Source organism: Anabas testudineus, chromosome 19 (assembly GCF_900324465.2).
Source record: "Anabas testudineus chromosome 19, fAnaTes1.2, whole genome shotgun sequence".
NCBI classification, from domain to species: domain Eukaryota; kingdom Metazoa; phylum Chordata; class Actinopteri; order Anabantiformes; family Anabantidae; genus Anabas; species Anabas testudineus.
Window position 1 is genome coordinate 17,889,977 of NC_046628.1, and position 19,603 is coordinate 17,909,579.

The window sequence follows — 19,603 nt, forward strand, 5'->3', positions numbered from 1 at the left end:
GAGCTGGGATGTCACCTCCTACATGTGCAGCAGCTCTTTGTAAACAGAGTCTAACTGTAAGAATCCAGAACTTGTATCTCTGTATGATGATGATGGAGGACGATGTGCCTACCTGAGCTCTTAGTGCTGTTACAGAGGTTCACTGAGAGGTTTGGGATGACATCCTTGAGATGCTTGAAGTCCCGGACAAAGTATGTGTGAACCAGTTTGGGTTGAGAGGAAATGCGCAGCAGCTCTTGATGAAGAGCATTTTTCACACCTTCAAGGAAAATGTGTTAATGTTCAAATAAAATGAACCAACAATGAAGAAAGCTGTTTGTTTCAGCCAGGTAGAAGTATTGTGTTTAAACTAAACCACAATTACAGCTGAGCACGAATACACTAATGTTTGAACTTTGACCTTTTTCTAGGAGTTGAATTTTCTCCATAACACCACAACAACTGGCAAAAACCTGGAACAGTTGATTTTCACAAAAACACGGAGACAAATGCATGAAGTAGCATGTTCTGTTGACATTAACGTGGCACTTTGCTTGTTTTGTGGCTCCTTGTTGGTTTCAGAAATCATCCCCACTTCGTCCTGTCACTGAAGCCTTTTCTGAAGCTTCTCTCTCTGTTGAACTCAACAAAGTCAGTCACCTATGGTGTAGATCTCAATGCCAGTGTCCTTCAAGTCTTCTGAAGGGACTGTGATGTCGTCTATGGACTTTCCATCAGTGATCAGAACAGCAATTCTTTGAGAGTCTGGACGCATTCCCACGTGGGGTTTAAAGTTGTGATGAAGGACGTGTTTCAGAGCAGCTCCTGTAATAAATAAAGAGACAAGAAGTTTAGGGAGATTTTAACAACTGTGTTAAAAAGTCAAGAAGCTTGAGGACATAAAAACGGAGTCATGAAGCTTCAAATTCTGTTGTGATCCACTTCAGATTACAGCCCACGAATTAGTGAGTTAAGTTAGTGCAGGAGAAGAAAACTAAAGGTAAGATACTGAAAAATGTTGTACCTGAAATAAAATGATTTATTTATTAGATGAACAAGAAATTCTACTGAACAAACTTTTTGAAATATGTTTTGAGTGGAGAACTTTTTCGGGTCACTCACAGCAAATCACACGTTTAGTTTTTTTTCCTGCATTTTACAAAACATTTTCTGGAACGTGAGCTTCCAGGACCTCTCTGGACTGGACGTCATGGTGTTTGATCACCTGTGTTGGTTAGTCTTCGTAATTGCTCCAGTTTGTTTATGGCGTCCAGCAGGGCTTGTTTGGTCTGGTGGGTGTTCAGGTGCCACTCTGTTACTGGACTGCCACTGTACTGAGTCAGACCTGCAGAAGACACACAGCCATGATAAGTTCATTGGTACAGTCAGAGCCAGCTCCATGCTTGACAAAGGAGTGATGTTCTTGTACAGGACTCCTGTGTCTCAGTCAACTCTTCAGTCCAACAGGTTTAATGGTCATCTTGGTGGGTTGTGGCAGATTTCAGACAGTAGCAGTGGTTTTCCCCTCATCACTCTCTCGGCCTGTGGAGTCATGATAACTTGGAGCTGAGAGAGTCCTGTGGTTCCTTGGAAGATCTTTTGTGACTTCCTGGACAAGTCACATCATTCTGGGGAGGTTCATTACTGTCCCAAGTCTTAGGTAGACTTAAAACTTGAATTTTAACTGTATTTAACTATATTTAATTACTAACAGCACTTACCCTTAATAAACTATGTTCATATAATGATCATTTACATTTCAGTAATACTGAAACTATAATGTATTTATCTGCGTACCAATCTGGACTCTGTCGGGGCCGATGTTGAAGAGGCTCACTAACAGAGTGAGGACGGACTGAATCATTTTAAATTCGGGTGAGCTGATGCTAGAAGAGCCGTCCACCAGCAGCACAATATCAGCTTTATCTGTGGCCTCACACTGAAATTCTGGAAAAACAAAGAATTGTGTGACGTTATACATAAAATAAAGAATATAGTCAACCACTTGCTCAGACATATAATCACAGGAAGCAGAGGTGCTGCAACACATGTGGTGACCAACCTCATGGATGGATCTGAAAACTGAACAGTGTCACCTAAGAAGGCTACTACAGTACAGAGTAATGAAAGGTTTAGCTTTAAGAAGGAAGAAGACCGGTAGCCAGGTAAAGGTAGTATCATGACTGGGATCTTTTAAACCATCACAAAGTTAAAGTTATTATCAGTTAGTTCTCTGTCACCTTTGTGCCGTTTATAGAAAAACTCTTTGTGTTTGTGGTTAAAAGAAACCAACACTGACAGCTGGAAGGAAAGTACCCATCACCCTGACCTTCACCAGTCTTTACCTGTTGAGATGCTTTTTCCTTCAGCCTGAAGCCCTGAAGAAGAAAAGACACATCAGTAAATTACAGCCGAGCCGTGAACCGAACACACAGAGCTCATCTGAGAGGAGGAATCTTTATTCTGAATAACAACCATTAACAACAGTCTCACGAGACGAGAAGATGGGAAATATTTCCAGAGAACGTTTGATTTGTTCTTCAGTTAATGTATTTAGTTTCTCTGTGCTGCTACATATCAACAGAAACAAGAGAAGAAGAAGAAGAAGTTACACAAGAATGACACTAAATACTCATACTCATGTATTTCAGTTGGTTTGGGCTGAAAGCTGTTATTACTGGAACGTCTTTGTCGTTCTCTCAACAAACTGATCAGAAACCAACTGAACTACAAACACACAGGATGCAGCCAACGACGAGTCAACTCAGGAAATGTGTTCATTCAAACGAGTGGCAGCAACAAACTGCTGAGACGTCTTTCTCTACCTCATCACCTCGTACCTGAGCTCCACAGCAGCACCAACACCACCAGCAGGTGATCCATGTCCAGGTAGACGTCTGCCTCTGTGTCTTCTGTCTCTGTCAGACTCGTCACTTCTCTCCTACTTCAGCTTCTTCGTCTGTTATCTCATCGTGACCAACTGATAAGCAGCTTCTTACAGCTAAATTCACCAGTAAACGGTAGATCAGATTATTGAATACTGACTCAGAGACGCTCCTTCTTCACGCTACACGTGTTTTTCTGATGAACTCCAGACACAGATACTGTTGTTACCATGTGAGCAGGGCTGAGCTGAACTATCAGGACTGATTCTGAGCGTTTCTGTTCTTTTCATACTGCATGAAGAAGAAGAAGAAGAAGAAGAAGAAACAGCCTTTATTTGTCATTTGTCACATGTTACAATGAAATTGGTCGTCTGCATTTAACCCATCCCCCTGGGGGGAGCAGTGGGCAGCTACATACAGCTACTAGCGTGGAGCGTCTTATAAAGTGTTCTTATGGGTTTTCAGAAGAGCAAACACAGCAGAGATGTACTGAGAGGCAGATATCCAGATGTCACGCTATCAACTGATAGTGGAAGAAGCTGCAGACATCATGAGCATGACACCAGCATTAGTGAAGAGGTCCCAGAGAGGGCTGGCTGCACCTGGTTTCCCCTGGACTACATATACAGAGCTGCTCAGCGTCCTCCCCTGCCCGATAGTCTGACCTCAACCTCTGACTAGTTTCTATCCAGCGTTTCTTCTGGACTTTAGATATTTCGGACTCTACCTGCCCTGGACCCTGTCTCTCTCCTGACCCCCTGGTACTGGGAGTTCTGCTTGCTCTCCGTCATTCCCCCTGCTCACAGTACAGGACCTGAACCCGTCTCTACCGAATTCCCCTCACTGGACCAGCCTGACCCTGTTTCCCGTCTACTCCTCTGTTACTGTGAGTGTTTTTCCCTGGACTGTTCTTGTCCCCGTTGTTCTCTACCCTGTTCTGACCCTGTGTGGACCTCCTTGTGTTTTGACCTGGACTGTCTTTCTGTTGTGGATTTTGCCTGCTGGACTTCTCTGGTATTGTTTCACTGTGTATGACCTGGATCACCCCTGACCTCTGATATTAGCCTGTTGGGTTTATTGTTTGGACTGCTTCTCTCTCTCCTGGACTCTGTCCACCGTTGTCTGCCCCCATTTCCTGACATTCACCATCTGAATTTCTCCGTCTGTTCCACGTGCTCCGCGTCGGTCGGCCATCTTGGCCGTGATGTCACACCTCCTCTTCCTGTCAGCAACCACTTCCGGTTCCCACCCAGACCTCCACAATCACCCTACGCCATCTCCTCCCAACTGGTGTCTGTAGGATCATTGACAGTTCGTCCTGTCCTCTGTGTTATCTCTCTGGCCATCGAGTCCTTCGTCCAGCTCGTGACAGCAGCGGTCAGCGTGTGCATGTTGCAGTGAAAACTGTGACAGACCACATGTGTAATATCTCTTTTACAACAGCTTTACTGTTTTCATATTAAACTAAACAAACTGCATCTGTTCAGCTGAACGATCGGTTTCAGAGAGTTGAGTCAACGTGAGGCTCAAAAAACAGACACAAGAAGATGATGAGTAGATAGAAGATGGAAAAGAAAGATGGCGTCTAACCACAGACGACAAATGTGTTCAATATTTTAATTTGGTATTTATATTTTTTATATTGGATCATTTTTCCCTTTTGCCTACTTTTTATTATATTAACTGTACTTGTTGCAGCTTTTTGTGACTTTAGTTCATTACGAAGTAGATTAAATGTCTGAATTGAAAAGATGCACATTTACATTTATATTTAGTCATTTGTCACTTTTATCTAAAGACATGTACGAGTGAGGTACAAAGCAAATTATGTACTAAAGTGATCCAGGAAGCGCTGTTTCAATTTCATTAGGTGCATATTTCAAGATTTAAGTGCAGAGAGCAGATAATAAAAATATCAATCATCATATCTGAAAGTTCAAATACTATAAAGTTATTTACACGTGTTAGTCTGTTGGTGTTTTTGAGTCAGTCTATCACATGACTGCCCCAGTAAAAAGATGAAATGCGTAATTAAATAAAACAAAATTGAACAAATTGATAACCACTGTTCTCATTCAGGAAGGTTTTTCAAACGCATCAAAATGAAATCTGCCTGTAAACAAGCTGATGAACTGGAGACAACATGGTATCACTGGCAGAGCTCGACACGACGAGACACGTGGTTGATTTTGGACTTTGCAGGTCCTACTCTGAAGTCTGGGCTCCCCCCTCTTCAGCTGGCCTTTCTTCACCTCTGCAAACACCAAGGATAGAACCATCCTGATCAGTCTTCTGCTGTGGACCTGGTTTCTGTCCTGTGGTGGTCTGAAGAAACACAACAGCACGTGGATTTGAGTTATTTCTTCACTCCTGTTTTCATGTCAGACCGTCCTCTAGTCAACATCAGTGTGTACAGTACCTGATGGGTGATACAGATCACAGTGCTGAACAGCAGCAGAACCAGCAGCAGGACGACCAGTCGGATGATAAAAGCTGATGGATCTGATGAAACACGTTCAGTCGTCACGTTCGATCACAGGACTTCATTAAACTAACTAAAGTCAATGATTTCAGTGGGACTGAGTCTGACTCTGAGCTTCAGTTTACCTGAGACACTGAGACACAGCAGGCGGCTCTCAGAGGAGAAGTTCTGAGAAAAAACGTACACCTGATAGACACAGGTGTAGTTTCCTTGGTGGGCGGGCCCTGCAGCAGGAAACAGGAAGTCTGCAGAGTGATTGACAGCTGGCTGGGTGTAGTTGTGTTCTGCATTGGAGGAGGTGAAGAGGAGCTGGAAGGAGCCTCCTGGAAACTGTGGCTGGATGGAGCAGCTGATGGTGAAGCTGGAGCCCTGCAGCACGCTCAAATACCCCTGGTGCTGCTGTTGCTGCTGTTGCTGCTGTTGCTCTTGTTGCTGTTTATCTCCGTCCATGGAGGACACAGAGACAATAGGCTGAACAAGCAGATCTGCAAACGGAGGGAGGTGATTGGCTGAACCAGCAGGTTTGTAAACACAGAGAAATGAGGCTGCGTTCACACCAACGCTCACTCTTATTAAAAATATAGACATTTGAAGAGGGACGACATTTTAGGATCGTGCAACAACAACACTGACTGTTACTGTAAAAACTGTTGTCCGTCTGTCAGTAGTCACCTGAGCAGATGAGCTCTGTGATGGAGGAAGACCTGGACCCTGTTGCACATTCCCTCAGTGCAGATCCAGATCGAACGCAGTCGTGTTTGATCGTCCACACAGATCGTTCTGACAGCTCATTTCTGCTTCCTGCTGAAACAGCCGAGCCACAGTCCAGCTCTCTACAGGCCACAGCTGCTTCCTCCAGGGTCCAGTCTAATGCATCCACCGGCCTCCACTCCCCCTGTTTCACCTCCAGTCTTCCTGCACAGCGACTGTGTTCTCCCACCAACCTGACAGGTTCTGAACAGAAACAGCAGAATCAGTAAAATAACAAGGTGAATTTCATTAGAACAGACATGAACTGATCAAAGCTGCAGCTCCTCTTCTACCTGAGCAGTTGAGTCCCGCAGCTTTTCCAGATGAGCAGGTGTTTCTAGGAAAACAGACAGACTCTTGGTCTCCACACTGGAACTGTTGGGTGGCTGAAAGGGGCCCGCAGCCAAGGTCCGTACAAACCATGTTTGCATTGTTCAGGTAACTGTCAGCTTCACACACTGAGGACCACCACTGCTTAGACTGACCCATTTTAATCTGTAGTCTGCCTGAACACAGACTGGTCCCATTCACCAGCCTGACAGAGTCTGAAAGGAGGACAGAAAAAAACTATTTAAACTTACTGCTAAAAGAAACATTCAGAACTGAAGTCACTGATGTTTGGTTTGAGGACGAGTGCAGAACGACTCTGGGCACACATGATGTCACTGATAGACTTACGTGAACAGGTGATTTCCAGGGCATGGGAAGAGGAACCAGATGATGAACACTCCCTCAGCGCATATCCAGACTGAACACAGTTGGAGCTGATCCACCATACGGGTCTGACTGAGGAGTACCTTGTGAGCCCTGTTGAAACCGCAGAGCCACATCCCAGCTGTCTGCAGACAACATCTGCTTCCTTCACCGTCCAGTCAGTGATGACTACTGGGCTCCACCTTCCCTGGTGTTTCACCTCCAGTGTACCTGCACAGTGACTGAGCTGTCCCACCAGCCGGACGGGTTCTGAGCAGAAATAAGAGAGTCGTCAGTAAAACAAGTGAAGTGACTTTCATTAGAACAGAACTGAACCAGATCAGCTCCTCTTCTACCTGAGCAGGTGAGTCCGGCAGCTCTGTCAGCTGAGCAGGTTGTTGTAGGTGATTCTGAGCTTTTACAGCTTAGGAGAGCAGACTCGTGGCCTCCACACTGGAACTCTTGGCCCCATACTGGAGCCTCCACTTCTCCATAGAGCCCCGCCTGCAGTACTGAAGGAGCCCCGCAGCCGAGCTCCCTACAGACCACCTCAGCATCAGGCTGGTCAAAGTCAGCTGCACACACTGAGGACCACTGGTTAGACTGGTTGGACTTCACTTCCAGTTTGCCTGAACACAGACTGGTTCCATTGACCAGCCTGACAGAGTCTGGACACACACAGATAAATACACAACGTAAGGGACAAAAAGAGCTCAAACTGTTTGGACGTCGTACCGTGGCGCCATCCTGTGGCAGCATGATGAAAGATACTGTGGAATAAATCCAGTATAAAGAGAAAAAACAAAACCTGCAAACCAGCTCCAGTGTTTAGGAACAGCAGCTGCGACCTGTCTCAGGTGGGCAGAGTTAAAACTAGTGATTGATTGTTACATATATAGTTTATTCAGTAATTATAATAATCTGTATTTATTAGAGTAGGATATGTTTTGAAACCTGCACAAATCTAGGTGGACATAGAAGAACATTTCAGGAGGAAGACCTCAGCTCCCTGTAAGACAAAGACGTCGGACTCTGCTGGTGTTTAATCACTTTTAATTGTTGATAGTTTGTTCTGACTAACGTGACGTGTGGCTGTATGAAGGAGGTGTTCCTACCTAATCTTTTAGCTCTATTACAGACACTGATGGTGAGGTTGTCCACGACGTCCATGAGGAATGCAAAGTTCTCTCCATGGTACATGTGAGAATCTTTGGGTTCAGAGACAATGGCCATCAGCTCCGTCTGGCTCGAACCCATCACACCTGAAAACAGTGTGTTAATACAGTGTCTTAGAAGATTAAACTTCAAACTGTGAAAATCATCAATAAGATCGACATGCAGACACGTCGCTGACCGACATGAACAGACATAAGTGCTAAATGTAGTCAGTTCTGTCCAGCTACAGCGTTTTCAGTCTTTCCTGAAGTTTTCAATCACCAACAGCGTAGATCTCAACGCCGCTGTCCTTCAGGTCCTTTGAGGCGACCGTGACGTTGTCCTGAGAATTTCCATCAGTGATCAGAACAACAATTTTCAGTGAGTCTGGACGCATTCCCACGTGGGGTTTGAAGTTGTGATGAAGGACGTGTTTCAGAGCAGCTCCTGTAATAAAGAGGCATCAACAGGAGCAGAGATGTGAAGTCGGGGGAGTCGATGCAGCTTCTGACAACTGTGTAAGTTAGAAAATCAAAAGTCCAAATCTGTAATTACTAAAAGTCTGTGGACATAAAAACTGAAGAAGATGCATTTCAGTAATCAACTCTATGAGAATTCAGCTGTTAGCTGCTTCCTCCATTACAATCAGTTACATCAGTGTAGTCATTTCAGTAATTATACTGTACGTGCACCTTAGTGACAATCGACATCCAGCTGCTGCTGTATTCACATGTAAAGAAGAGCAGCTACACTCCAGTACCTCACTTTACTACAGCAGCTGTAATTGTTCTGTCTAAGAACTAATTAGAACCCGCTGTGCACACCTGTATTGGCTCTTCCTCCGTGTTGCTGCAGCTCGTCTATGGCCTTCAGCAGGGATTGTTTGGTCTGATGGGTGTTCAGGTGCCACTTAGTCCGTGGGTTGTTACTGAACTGAGTCAGACCTGCAGTGATGCAGCCTTGAGTTTAATGACACTGATAAGTGGGTCAGTAACACACATATGTAACGTTATAGCTGTTTCGGTCTGATATCAACCGGTTGCTTCAGTGCTTTTGTTATACTGAAGATTTGAGTCTTAGTCTTAATTACCGATCTGAACTCTGTCTGGGCCGATGACGAAGGCGTCGACCATGTGAATGATGAACGACTTCATGGTTTTGAAGTCCTTTTGGCTGATGCTGTCAGTGTCGTCCACCAGCAGCACGATATCAGCCTTGTCTGTGGTTTCACACTGAGCTCCTGGAAGGAAACAGAGGACTGTGAGATAAAATAAATGCCAACAATGGTAACTTAAATATAAGGAGATCCATCGTCTCAGCTCTCAGCACCATGTGAGACAAGTCAAATGAATAAGAAGAACTTTATGTTCCCTGTTACCTGCTGAAGTCTCAGCCTGGAGTCCTGAGGAGAAATAACAATGATGAACATCAAGCAGCATTTTCATTATATCATTATATCACGACTCAGAACATTAGTCTGAGAGTAAAATAAAAAGATAATCACTAATTAAATGTGTTAAACTAAGTTTGGCTCTGACTTTAACACACACTCCTGAACTCTGTTAGAATTATTATCTGTCCATACAGAGGATCGCAACAGGTGGGGTTCACCTGGACAGATCTGTCACAGGATTATTATTATTATTATTATTATTATTAAAGGGATAAACCATCAAATAAACATTACTGAAAAAGAAAACCTGACGGTATAATGTGGCAGCAGTAAGGTTAACCATTTCACTTCACTCCTCCATCATTTAAGCAGAGTCCTACCTGAGATCCACAGCAGCACCAACACCACCAGCAGGTGATCCATGTCCAGGTGGACGCAGAACTCTGTCAGACTTGTTAACTCTCACCCCCTAGAGAACTGCTCTGTTCCCTCTTCTTGTTTTGTCTTCGTCACCAACTGATGAGCAGCTTCTCAGAGCTGAGTCAGTAAAGGGTCAGTTCACTGATCATCAGATTTTCTTCTTCTCTTTATTTATCACACAGCAAAGATGATTTTTTCTAAAAGTGTTACACAATCAGGTCGAGACTGTAACTGTGAAGCCTCAAACCTGCAGACATTACTTTAATATGAGATCTGAAAAGAGTTCTCTGCTGACTTATAAAATCACTTCTGGAACATTGTTCAACTCAAAGAGGATCCACCGTCCCACTTACTGGAAATAAGTTCTTATCTTTTAAGCTACAGTCAATAACAGGCTGCAGCTCACCTACAGTGAAACACAGACAGCTGCGTCAGCGTCAATGGAATAAGGTGAATGAAGATACAAAGGTTTGTTAGCTCACAGAAAATCATTCTTAAGCTTCACTGTACAGTGTGAATAGATTCAGATTCAAAGTCCACACAACCACTATATTTGTGCTCTGCATGGAATCAGGGCTGCAGCTTCCGTCCCTCATTTCAACACGTTCTTATTGGACTTTGTCTCAGTCTAAAACTTCCCACTTGGTGTCTCGATGTCGATGCTAAATGTAGGCTTTCAACTTTCAGTGAGTCTTTGAGCCGTTGAAGTTTTCTTTAGTTAATTCCTCTGTTCCCTTCTCATTGTGATGACACAAACTCAGACCACTTCACAGCTTCCTTCAGTCCTCTGGTCTCTTCAGGACGTTTTGTCCAATCAATGTAGCAGAACAGAGTTTTTATTTTCAGTCCAGAGAAAGTGAGCTGAGGTCGGTCACAGAGAAAACACAGATGCTGATGAGGAGGTAAAAGACGGAGCGGGAGCAGCTCATCTGATTAACAGAAGGAGACGTGACTGAGTTTCTGTGACAACGTGTTGTTAAAACCTCTGACTGGCTGATAATGAACGTGCAGAACAAACTGGACAAGGAAGAACGGAGGATGTGGAGTTAGACAAGGCTGCAGGTTGTGTTCCACGTCGCTCCTGGAGATGTAACATGATGCTGTGTGAAGATGAACAATTCAAACTTTGTGCAGCTCTAATGAAAAGTTACCAGGGCACCAAACTCGGATGTTATCGGTTGTCACGAGGACCAAAGATGTGGTTTAATGAGGTCCTACCCCACATCCTGGTCAGTGCGTCAGGCCGCTGTCATGTGCTGGATCATTGTTGTCATGGTTACAGTAATGAACACAGAGCACATCAAATAGTTTGTGACCAAAGGTTTCACTCATGTTACATCAAACCTCCCAAAGCTCTTTCCTGGAGTCCTCATTCTCACTTTTAAAAGCTTTTACACTGAACACACCACAGTAATAAAAAACCAAAGTCATTATTTTCTCTTTTCCTCATCATCTGCTGTAGAAACAAGGATCTATCGTCTGTCTGCAATGACCGAGGCAAATCATTTATTCTTCATGTTAATTGGGCTAAATGCTAGCATCACCGTTCAACTTGTTCACAATGAAAATAATAAAATGTTCATGATCCAAATACTGTGTGAGAAAGGAAGGAAAGGATGTTGAGATGTGGCACGTACCATGACCTCTGTGAATAAATGTCATGTCTATTTCCTGTCATAGAGCGATGATGCTCCTGCTGATACAGACAGAAAATACTGTAAATGAACAAGTGTGAATTCTTAAGGTGACAATGATATAACACTAGAATCAGCTGATGATTTAACAAACTGATAATTAGGTGGATTATCTGGACAGGGATCACTACCCAGGTGCAGTAGCTGGTACATTGTTAGTGACTGTCCAGTAACCATGTTAGTTATTTTCAGGTGAGCTGTTTATTCAGTGCTAACGTCCCACACTGATGTTGCACGTCTTACAGCTGGGGTCTTTCTTGGCATTAACGGTGGACAGGCTCATGAGCTGGTGTCCGCTGATGGGTGATACGGTTCCCAAAGACAGATCCACTGGCTCCGTGTAGATCACCTCCAGGATGACGTCCTGAGCGTGGTGGAACAACAACGCGCCGTTGCTGTCCTCCGTGCAGGTCAGGAAGCGGTTGTTGGATCTATCCAGCTCTGGCAGCCTCCCTTTGCAGAAGACATCTTCTTTGGAGCCGTCAGGAGCCAGGACCAGGATGACGTAGTGGTAGGAGGTGTACATGCAGTAGAAATCCCCAAAGTAGATGTTGGTGTTCTGGTTGAAGAGAATGTCTGCTTGGATCTGTGAAGATGTACAGAAGTACACAGTTTATCTGTCCAAGGCTCCACAGCATTCACCAGCTGGTCTCAGTGGAACAGGCCTTTCAGAACAGCTGGTGAACCAAAACAGTCCAGTTGTGACCAGGACACTAACAAATGAGCTGAAACTCAGACTCAGACCGTACAGTTGAAGAACAGCTGTCAACAGTTCATCGGTTTGATAAGAGTTGAGTTTAACAACATGGATAAATTGAAGAGTTCCCGTGTTTAGATGTCACAGTGTGTTCAGGGGTGTTCAGGTGTGTTCAGGTGTGTTGTACCTGGAAGCGGTAGGGTCCATATGGGGAGTCCTGTGGGGGTTTTCCTGTGTTGAACTCTGTGTTGCAGCTGAAGAAAATTCCCTCCAGTTTGCCGCTGATGGGAGAACCATCGCTGCCACTGTCGTCTTTGACTGCCGGCAGCATTCGGCTGCACTGAGCGTCCCTGGAACGATAAGAGGGGCTGATCACAGCGCACACAGGGTTAAAACACACCTGCAGAAGACAGACGGTGGACATCAGCTACAGTCTTTGCAGCAGGACCACACACCTGGCTTGTTGGAAGTAGTCTCTCTGCTGGTTTCTGTAGAAGACAGTGAACGGCAGCATCCTGCCGGCGATCACCTCGGCTTTCTGCAGCAGCTGGTTCAGATGGACGGTGGAATAATCTGGAGACACACGTTTCATTCACTTTAATTTAATTTAATTTAATGTTGCAGTAAAACCAAATTCATTTCCAATTGTTTTCATGAAATGGGTTTTTCTGTTTCTCCCACCTATTGTTACCTCTGCCCCTCGTCAGTGAACCTCGCCTGTTCTATTCTTCCTGGTTTTGGACTCTGTACTATAACCACTCTTCTGTCCCTGTTTGCTCTTTGCTTTGCCTTTAATCACCGAGGACCACTGCTCCTCACCACAAACCTGCTGTGCTGTCCTGACTCTTTCTGAGCTCAGAGACACATGAACTGTTTAACACTGTTGTCTTCAGCTGTGTCATGATGTTTTCTGTTCAACCTGCAGTGCAGAACTCGATGATCTCGCTCCACTGAGAAACGCTGTACTCTCCGTCTGGCTGTTTGGCGGCTGTCTGGACGGCCACAGAGTACTCTGTGCGTGGACTCAGGAACCAGTGACCTCTCACTGTCATCGGCAGTGGAACCGCCTTCGCCACCAGTTTAGTCGGAACATCCTGGAAAACAAAGTCAAACGTTTGTCATCTGTCTGGTTATTTTCTTATCATCCAAAGTAAACATTAGACACAGACCTCGAGGCTGGGTTGAAGTTGAGACGCGGATTTATTATGCTGGACAGAATCCGTTGGTCAGATCTGGATGTGATCAGACCTGGAGCTGCACAGATACCAACCTTGTGTTTGAACTGGTTCTCGTCTTTGTTCTCCTTCTTGTTGAGATCTATGAAGTAGTGAGTGATCCTCTCTCCGCCTCTGTTGTCCATGTCCCAGCTGATCTTGAATGAATCACAGGTGATGTTACTGATCTGGATCTGCTGAGGAACCGGCAGGTCCTGGACGTCCCTGAAGCTGCTGTCTGCAGACTCTGAGCCTGGAAAAGAATTCCCTTTTTTTAAAACGGCTTTACACTCGCGTACGTGGACCGTGGAGGTCATGTGCACATGTGTCACTGCAGCAATGCAATTGAGATATAAGCCAAAATAAATCATGTGTGGAGGTTTGTGAACTCTCTGTAGCTATGTCTACAGCTATAATTACATTTACATATGAACCAGTAGTTTGTTTCTTGATGAACCAAACGTGTGTACGACATTAAATGTTTTATAATGAGTGTAACTCGTTTATCCTCCTCCGATTCATCTCATCCTCTCTCTCTCTCTTCATCCCTCCGTCCTTGTGTTCTGTGTCTTTTCAGAACTGGACTCGGAGGACACAAAGCTTCAGGCTGAACAAGGAGCCTGTTGAGGACAGAGTCTCCAGCCGCTTTCAGTCTGGGTGGTGTAACCAGCGGGGAGGTTTTCTAAAGTTTGTCCTGGGACTTTTCTGTTGTAGCTGCTACACTAATTCATTAAAACCCTGACCCCGTTCTGAATCTACTTTTAATACTACCTGTACTGAATGTGTAACTTTCTTCTAATTCTACTAAACTCTAACATCTAAATTCTTCTTGTGCTGTCTTGCGACAGAGTTCCTGTTGCCCTTCCTCCCTCCTCCTCTTCGCTCCATCCTGTCAGTGAATGGAGGAGGTGAAGCATCTATTCTTTCACCATGGGAAGGTAATTAGCCACAGTCATCTGGAGATCCATCGGCCTGAGCTGCTGCCAAACTTCACAAAGAACAGAACAGAAAACAGCCGAGACGCCCGGAGACCTGCTCTGTGAACCAACTGTGATTAACTTGAAGATTCGTTCACAGGCCGATGAAGCGACGAGAGCTTCATTAATAACTTATTAACAGTTCATCTTCCTGTCTGACGACGCAGCTCGCTCTGTTCTGTTAGTGTCGTTCAAATCAGAGTAAAGAAGCCAGACGTCAGTCTCTGTGTCGAACACGGACGCTGGAAGTTTTCAAACATGTTGCTGCCGTTTAATTCACTAACACAGAAACTTTATCGTGTTCTAAAGCTTCTTTATTGTTTGTTCTCCTCTTCTGGAAGTTTCCCGACTGCAGGAAATCTGATGCTCAACTCTTTCTGTAAGCTCTAATCCTGTTTCCCTCTGTACGAGACAAAAGCAGCTGACGACATCTGATCCTGATGGTAATCTCTCTTCATCATCCACTGACAGTCACTACTTTTCCTCCTTGCTATGTTCTCCTTTTACACCACCTCATTTAAGATGAAAAGATGACTCAACATTTTGAAGTCATTTAATGCACAAATCGTTTCTGTAGCAACACATGGTGCACTGGGGAAACCGTGCGTCATTGAATGCAACTTTGGTTACTGCAGTGTTCAAATCTGGATTATTGACACTGGGAAGGTGTAACGGATGAACTCACATTGAAATACTACATGAAGACACTGGGCTGTGACCCTGTCTAAGTCACGCTGGGACAAAGTTTCAGTTTCTTCCTCAGAAGAGCTGTGTCTGCAGATCTTGCCCCCACTGATCTTGCTGAGCTACTCATTCCTTATGCTCATTCCCGGTCCCTCAGGTCAGCTGACAGCTTCTCCTGACGGTACCGAAGTCAAGGAGGAAGACTGTTTTTAATTGTGCATTTTTAAAACTTACTTGAAGACTCATTTTTATTTCCTGGCTTTTAATTCAGCATGAAGACTCTGTGTTTGTTCCTTTCTTTTATTCTCCTCTTTTTATTGTCATTTTATTCACGGTTCATTATTTTAAGTATTGTCTTAATCGCTTGTTTTTTCTCTTGACTAGCTGTGTACAGCACTTTGCTCAGCCAACGCTGTTTTAAAGGGCTTAGAAATAAAGATGAGTTGTGTGAATCTCTTCGCAGCAGGTTTCATCTGAACAACAGGAGCAGCAGAGCATCTCGTTTCCTCCTCCCTCTGGTTCCCCTGAATGCCTCAGTTCAACCTTATTTAACACGACACCCCGTGATTTTAAGGGCTATTCAGGAACATTTCTATTGTGTGAGCAACAGTAAACTTTCATCTCTTCGTCCATTTTATTGAACTTTAAGAAACCTCTCTGAAGCTGAACTGCTGACACTGCACAATGAAAGTCATACAGCTGCACGTAAACATGCTGTCATCTCTTTACTATAGAGCCAGAGAACAGGCTGTAACATTCACACACACACTTTTACATATTTATTTAATTGAATTGCAGCTGTTTGCAGTTAAATAATCGCATGGATGAATCGCACTACAACTAAGTGCACAGTGAATCACGCTGCTCACACAGGTGGAGGTACTTTTATTTAATTACTGTATTTAGGTATTATTTTTGGTACTTTTTGGTACAAAGAGTTAAATCCACGTTAAGTTAAAATGTTTTAACACTCACTTTTTCAGTTTTATAATCTGATAAAGTCTCCCGACATTTTACTGTACAACTAGTACTTTTCCTTTTGATACTTGAAGTATATTTAGCTGACAGTACTTGTGTGCTGTTAGTAAAGTGTGTATAGTCGTTTCAAACTGTGCTTTGGTTCTTCTACTTCTGACCCGGTCCATATCATGAGTTTGAAAATGTTTACAGACGACAGTAAAAATGATTTGACACCAGTGCACAGAACAGACAGATGAAAGTCAAAAACAGGAGGTGAAGTCACCACAGTGTGACGGGAAACACACACTGACCTTCCTGGTCACACAGCTGCAGACTCCTCAGGCTGCTCAGAGGAGGATCCATCATGTTTGAGATGAGATGTAAATCCTCAGTGTCACAGACGAACAGCTCCAAGTGCTGCGGTGGGTTTTCGTTCAGTCTGCTGCTGCAGTGACGTCATGGGACGATCAAGGAGAGAGAGACAGACTGGGGAACTTCAAACCACCAGTAATGAATGTTTTTCTAGATCTAATCCCGACCCGTCCCTGCAAACTGGCTTTGATGACAGAACGGGGATTCTGTCACAGTCCTGCTCGCCCCTGTTTTTCTCCTGCCTGGTCACGTTAATCCTCAGCCTCCTCATTTTTGCTTGCCTGGTCACACTCACTCAGCCCCTCCCAGTTCCTTTGTTCTGTTTTCCCTCCATTTCTACCTGTCCTGGCCTGCTCCGCCCACCTACTCACCTGCATTGCATGAGCAGGTTGTGATGGTAGCTGCTGTTTGTTTGACTGTGCGCTCAGGTATGGACCTCGTGTCTCTTCCTGCCCCGCCTTCTGTCTGCGGTCTTCGTGTTCCAGGTCAGGAACTTAGCTGCAGACCATGATCCAGGTAAGTTTTTGGTTTCGTCTGTCTCTGTAGCTAAACCAACCAGACCTCCAGCCTTTGTTCACCTGTGTACTGAGGTTCTGTTGTCCTTTGAATGCAGCGGCAGTCATGTGCTCCCTTTAATTTGTTTGATAAATTGATCTTTTACTTAAAGCTACAGTAAACTTCTCTTATTGTGTTCAGGTGCTGTTAAAGTCTCATGTGAACGTCTGATCACCACATTTGTTGGGTTTGAAAACAACACAGATGTTTGAATGATTTTTATGATAATTTTATTACAATCCATCTAATAATTTTTAAGATATTTCAGATCGGATGAACTGACCCGCAGCCAAATTGAATTCTATATCGAGTATTTCATTTATTCTTTTTTCTACGATATTTGTTTTTCCACCTTAACGTTACATCATTTCATTTTATCACGGAGGACTTTCCAGTTTCCCTTAGAAAAACATTGCAGAGAGCAGAGCGACGTCACCATGTGGATTAGTGTAAAGTCAGGAGCAGGATTACAGACTGGGCTGGAAAGTGAATTGAATGAGTTCTTACATAAGAAGATTAACGAGATCAGGATACACTCATGCGTTTGTACACCTATACTTGTGAGGTCCCTTATTGAGTGTAACAGTCCTGTTGAGGTTCGTTTGACATTTGTGTTGGTTTATTCTGCACTTTTTTTCCTTTCTGTGTAAATGGCAAAAACAGATCCAACATAAAAAATTAGCATTGCTGGATGTTGTGATCATGAAGGGATGATTGGTTATTCTGGTTGGTTACACTTAACGTGGCCATGTTATGCTTGATTTAGGGTTTAGACTTTATTCTGGGGTTCACTGAGACAAGATATCATTTCAAGTTAAAAGTGCAAATTCATATTATACTGTGTCGTTATGCAACAACTTCTCTGGCCTTGAGAGTGAAACGCTTGCTGGAGCTCTTCCCCGCACGCTCTGATTGGCCAGCTTGTAAAAAAAGGAGGTGGGCCCAGCTGGACCACAGACCATAAACAGGAAAACAGTGGTTGACTACCGGGGCAGGCTGTGCAACCAGTCCTCCATGAAGTGATGTGAACAGATTAAAAACGTCACTCAAGCTTGTTTCTCGTCTGTAACTGTATCTGTTGCTGTTTTTATGGCTGGAACACCAAACCAGTAAGAGCAGCTCCCTTCACAACCAGCACAGCAGCACTCATCACTAGGGTTGGTGTTTCTCTGGAGCAGCTAGTATTAGTGCCGTGAAGCACCCAGCTTCTCAACAATATATACAGTATGTAACATGAAACTATGACAAATGGCTACTGTACACAATCATCGGATATTCCTGAGTGCTTTGGGGGTCAAGTATTTCAACACAGCTACATACAGTATATGTCCAAGTGACAGTGACTTTGGTCGGATGTGATCCAGGTTCCACAGCCCTTGACCTTTGACTGGACCTCAGCTTATATGTTTCTCTTCTGCCATAAATGGAAGTCAGTCATTCTCTCCCACTGCACTTGCACCGGTTGCCCACTTGCATCCTGATTTGTGGAAACACCTGTACTGATGACTTTACCAGAGATGCAGTTCCCCAGCCGGACAAACAGTGGTCTTTCTGTTAGGTATTCAAACAAATGAGGGGTCAACACCGATCCCTTTAAGTTTTGCTCAAAGGGTGGTTTGGTATTGAATGAATGAACTAATCGTGTAACTTATCTTAACATTTCATCGAGTTTTCCTATATTGACAGTATAACTGATGGTACATGGTACGGTACATACTTCAGGGTGGGCACCCAGATTTCTTCAGCCCTCAACTTTAGCATCATCCTGTCCACACATGACTGCAGCCCCTCTCACCCCAGCAATGCCATCATTAAGTTCAAAGAAGACCAGGACAAAGTGGAGAGGCTCTCTGGGTGGTGTAGGGATAACAACTTGGTCCTCAACATCAGAGCAAAGACCAAAGAGTTCACAGTGGACTACAGGAGGAACAAAACAGACATTCAGCCCCTGTTCATTAGTGGGGACAGTGTGGAGAGCGTCATTGAGGGGCACCTTACATGGAGCACTACCACTGCAGCACAGGTTAAGAAGGCCCAGCAGAGACCGTCCTCAGACTCCTCTGAAACAGTGACACAGAAACAGCCTCTCTGAGAAGCACTCTCTGACAGCTGCACAGACAGAAAAGCGCTCCAGGGAGAAGATCAACAGCTGCTCTCTCCTTGTTCCTATTGAACACCAGCTTCCACAAAAAGCCTAGATAATACTTAAAGACCCATCTTTCCCTGGTCATCTTTGTTTGAGCTGTAGCCACTAGGCAGGAGATACGGGACTCTAAAAACAAGGACAAATAGATTAAAAACAGTTTTACCTCACTGAACACTGCTAAAAACTACAGTGTGCGATATGTCAAGCTGTTACTGCTGCTCAGTTGGTATATTTAATATAGGGAGCTGTACCATAAATGCAGGATGATATTTTGTGTATGCTGTATTGTAGAACTTTAGCCTTTTATTAGTTTTTAAGATGGTATTTGTCATTTTTACTTTTAGGATTTCATTCAGTTTCATTGTACTTGTACAATAACCTCCCCCTGGATCTGGACTTGGAACTCTGTGTGCTCCTTGTCAGAGCCAACTGTTGTACAGACGTTGCAGGTTACTGCTGAGCAAAGGGGCTGATTTTTGACCTAACATCATACATTATTAGAACAAGTTGTGCAGTTTGTCCAGTTTACAAGTGACTCAAAATACCC

The 19,603-nt window shown here is 44.2% G+C and overlaps 2 protein-coding genes across 3 annotated transcripts; both read right to left on the bottom strand.

The window, feature by feature from the left end:
* Positions 1 to 5,069: 5,069 nt before the first annotated feature.
* On the bottom strand, positions 5,070 to 9,760 carry LOC113156679 (scavenger receptor cysteine-rich type 1 protein M130-like). Its single transcript, XM_026351925.1, has 13 exons — positions 9,718 to 9,760; positions 9,323 to 9,346; positions 9,035 to 9,184; positions 8,769 to 8,888; positions 8,227 to 8,391; positions 7,926 to 8,051; positions 7,146 to 7,457; positions 6,775 to 7,059; positions 6,390 to 6,641; positions 6,019 to 6,300; positions 5,472 to 5,831; positions 5,284 to 5,366; positions 5,070 to 5,189 (listed from the first exon to the last, which is right to left on the bottom strand). Exons 1-13 carry the CDS (start codon positions 9,758 to 9,760, stop codon positions 5,070 to 5,072), a joined length of 2,322 nt encoding a protein of 773 aa, XP_026207710.1.
* A 106-nt stretch (positions 9,761 to 9,866) lies between these two features.
* LOC113156301 (phytanoyl-CoA hydroxylase-interacting protein-like) lies at positions 9,867 to 16,514 on the bottom strand. Of its 2 annotated transcripts, none has more exons than XM_026351359.1 (6): positions 16,295 to 16,514; positions 13,419 to 13,615; positions 13,068 to 13,242; positions 12,604 to 12,721; positions 12,336 to 12,498; positions 9,867 to 12,037 (listed from the first exon to the last, which is right to left on the bottom strand). In XM_026351359.1, the coding sequence occupies exons 1-6, from the start codon at positions 16,347 to 16,349 to the stop codon at positions 11,663 to 11,665; spliced, it is 1,083 nt and encodes a 360-aa protein (XP_026207144.1). In that variant the 5' UTR covers positions 16,350 to 16,514; the 3' UTR covers positions 9,867 to 11,662. The 2 variants fall into 2 exon arrangements, with proteins under 2 accessions (XP_026207144.1, XP_026207143.1); XM_026351358.1 differs by having other exon boundaries at positions 12,336 to 12,516.
* Positions 16,515 to 19,603: the final 3,089 nt, after the last annotated feature.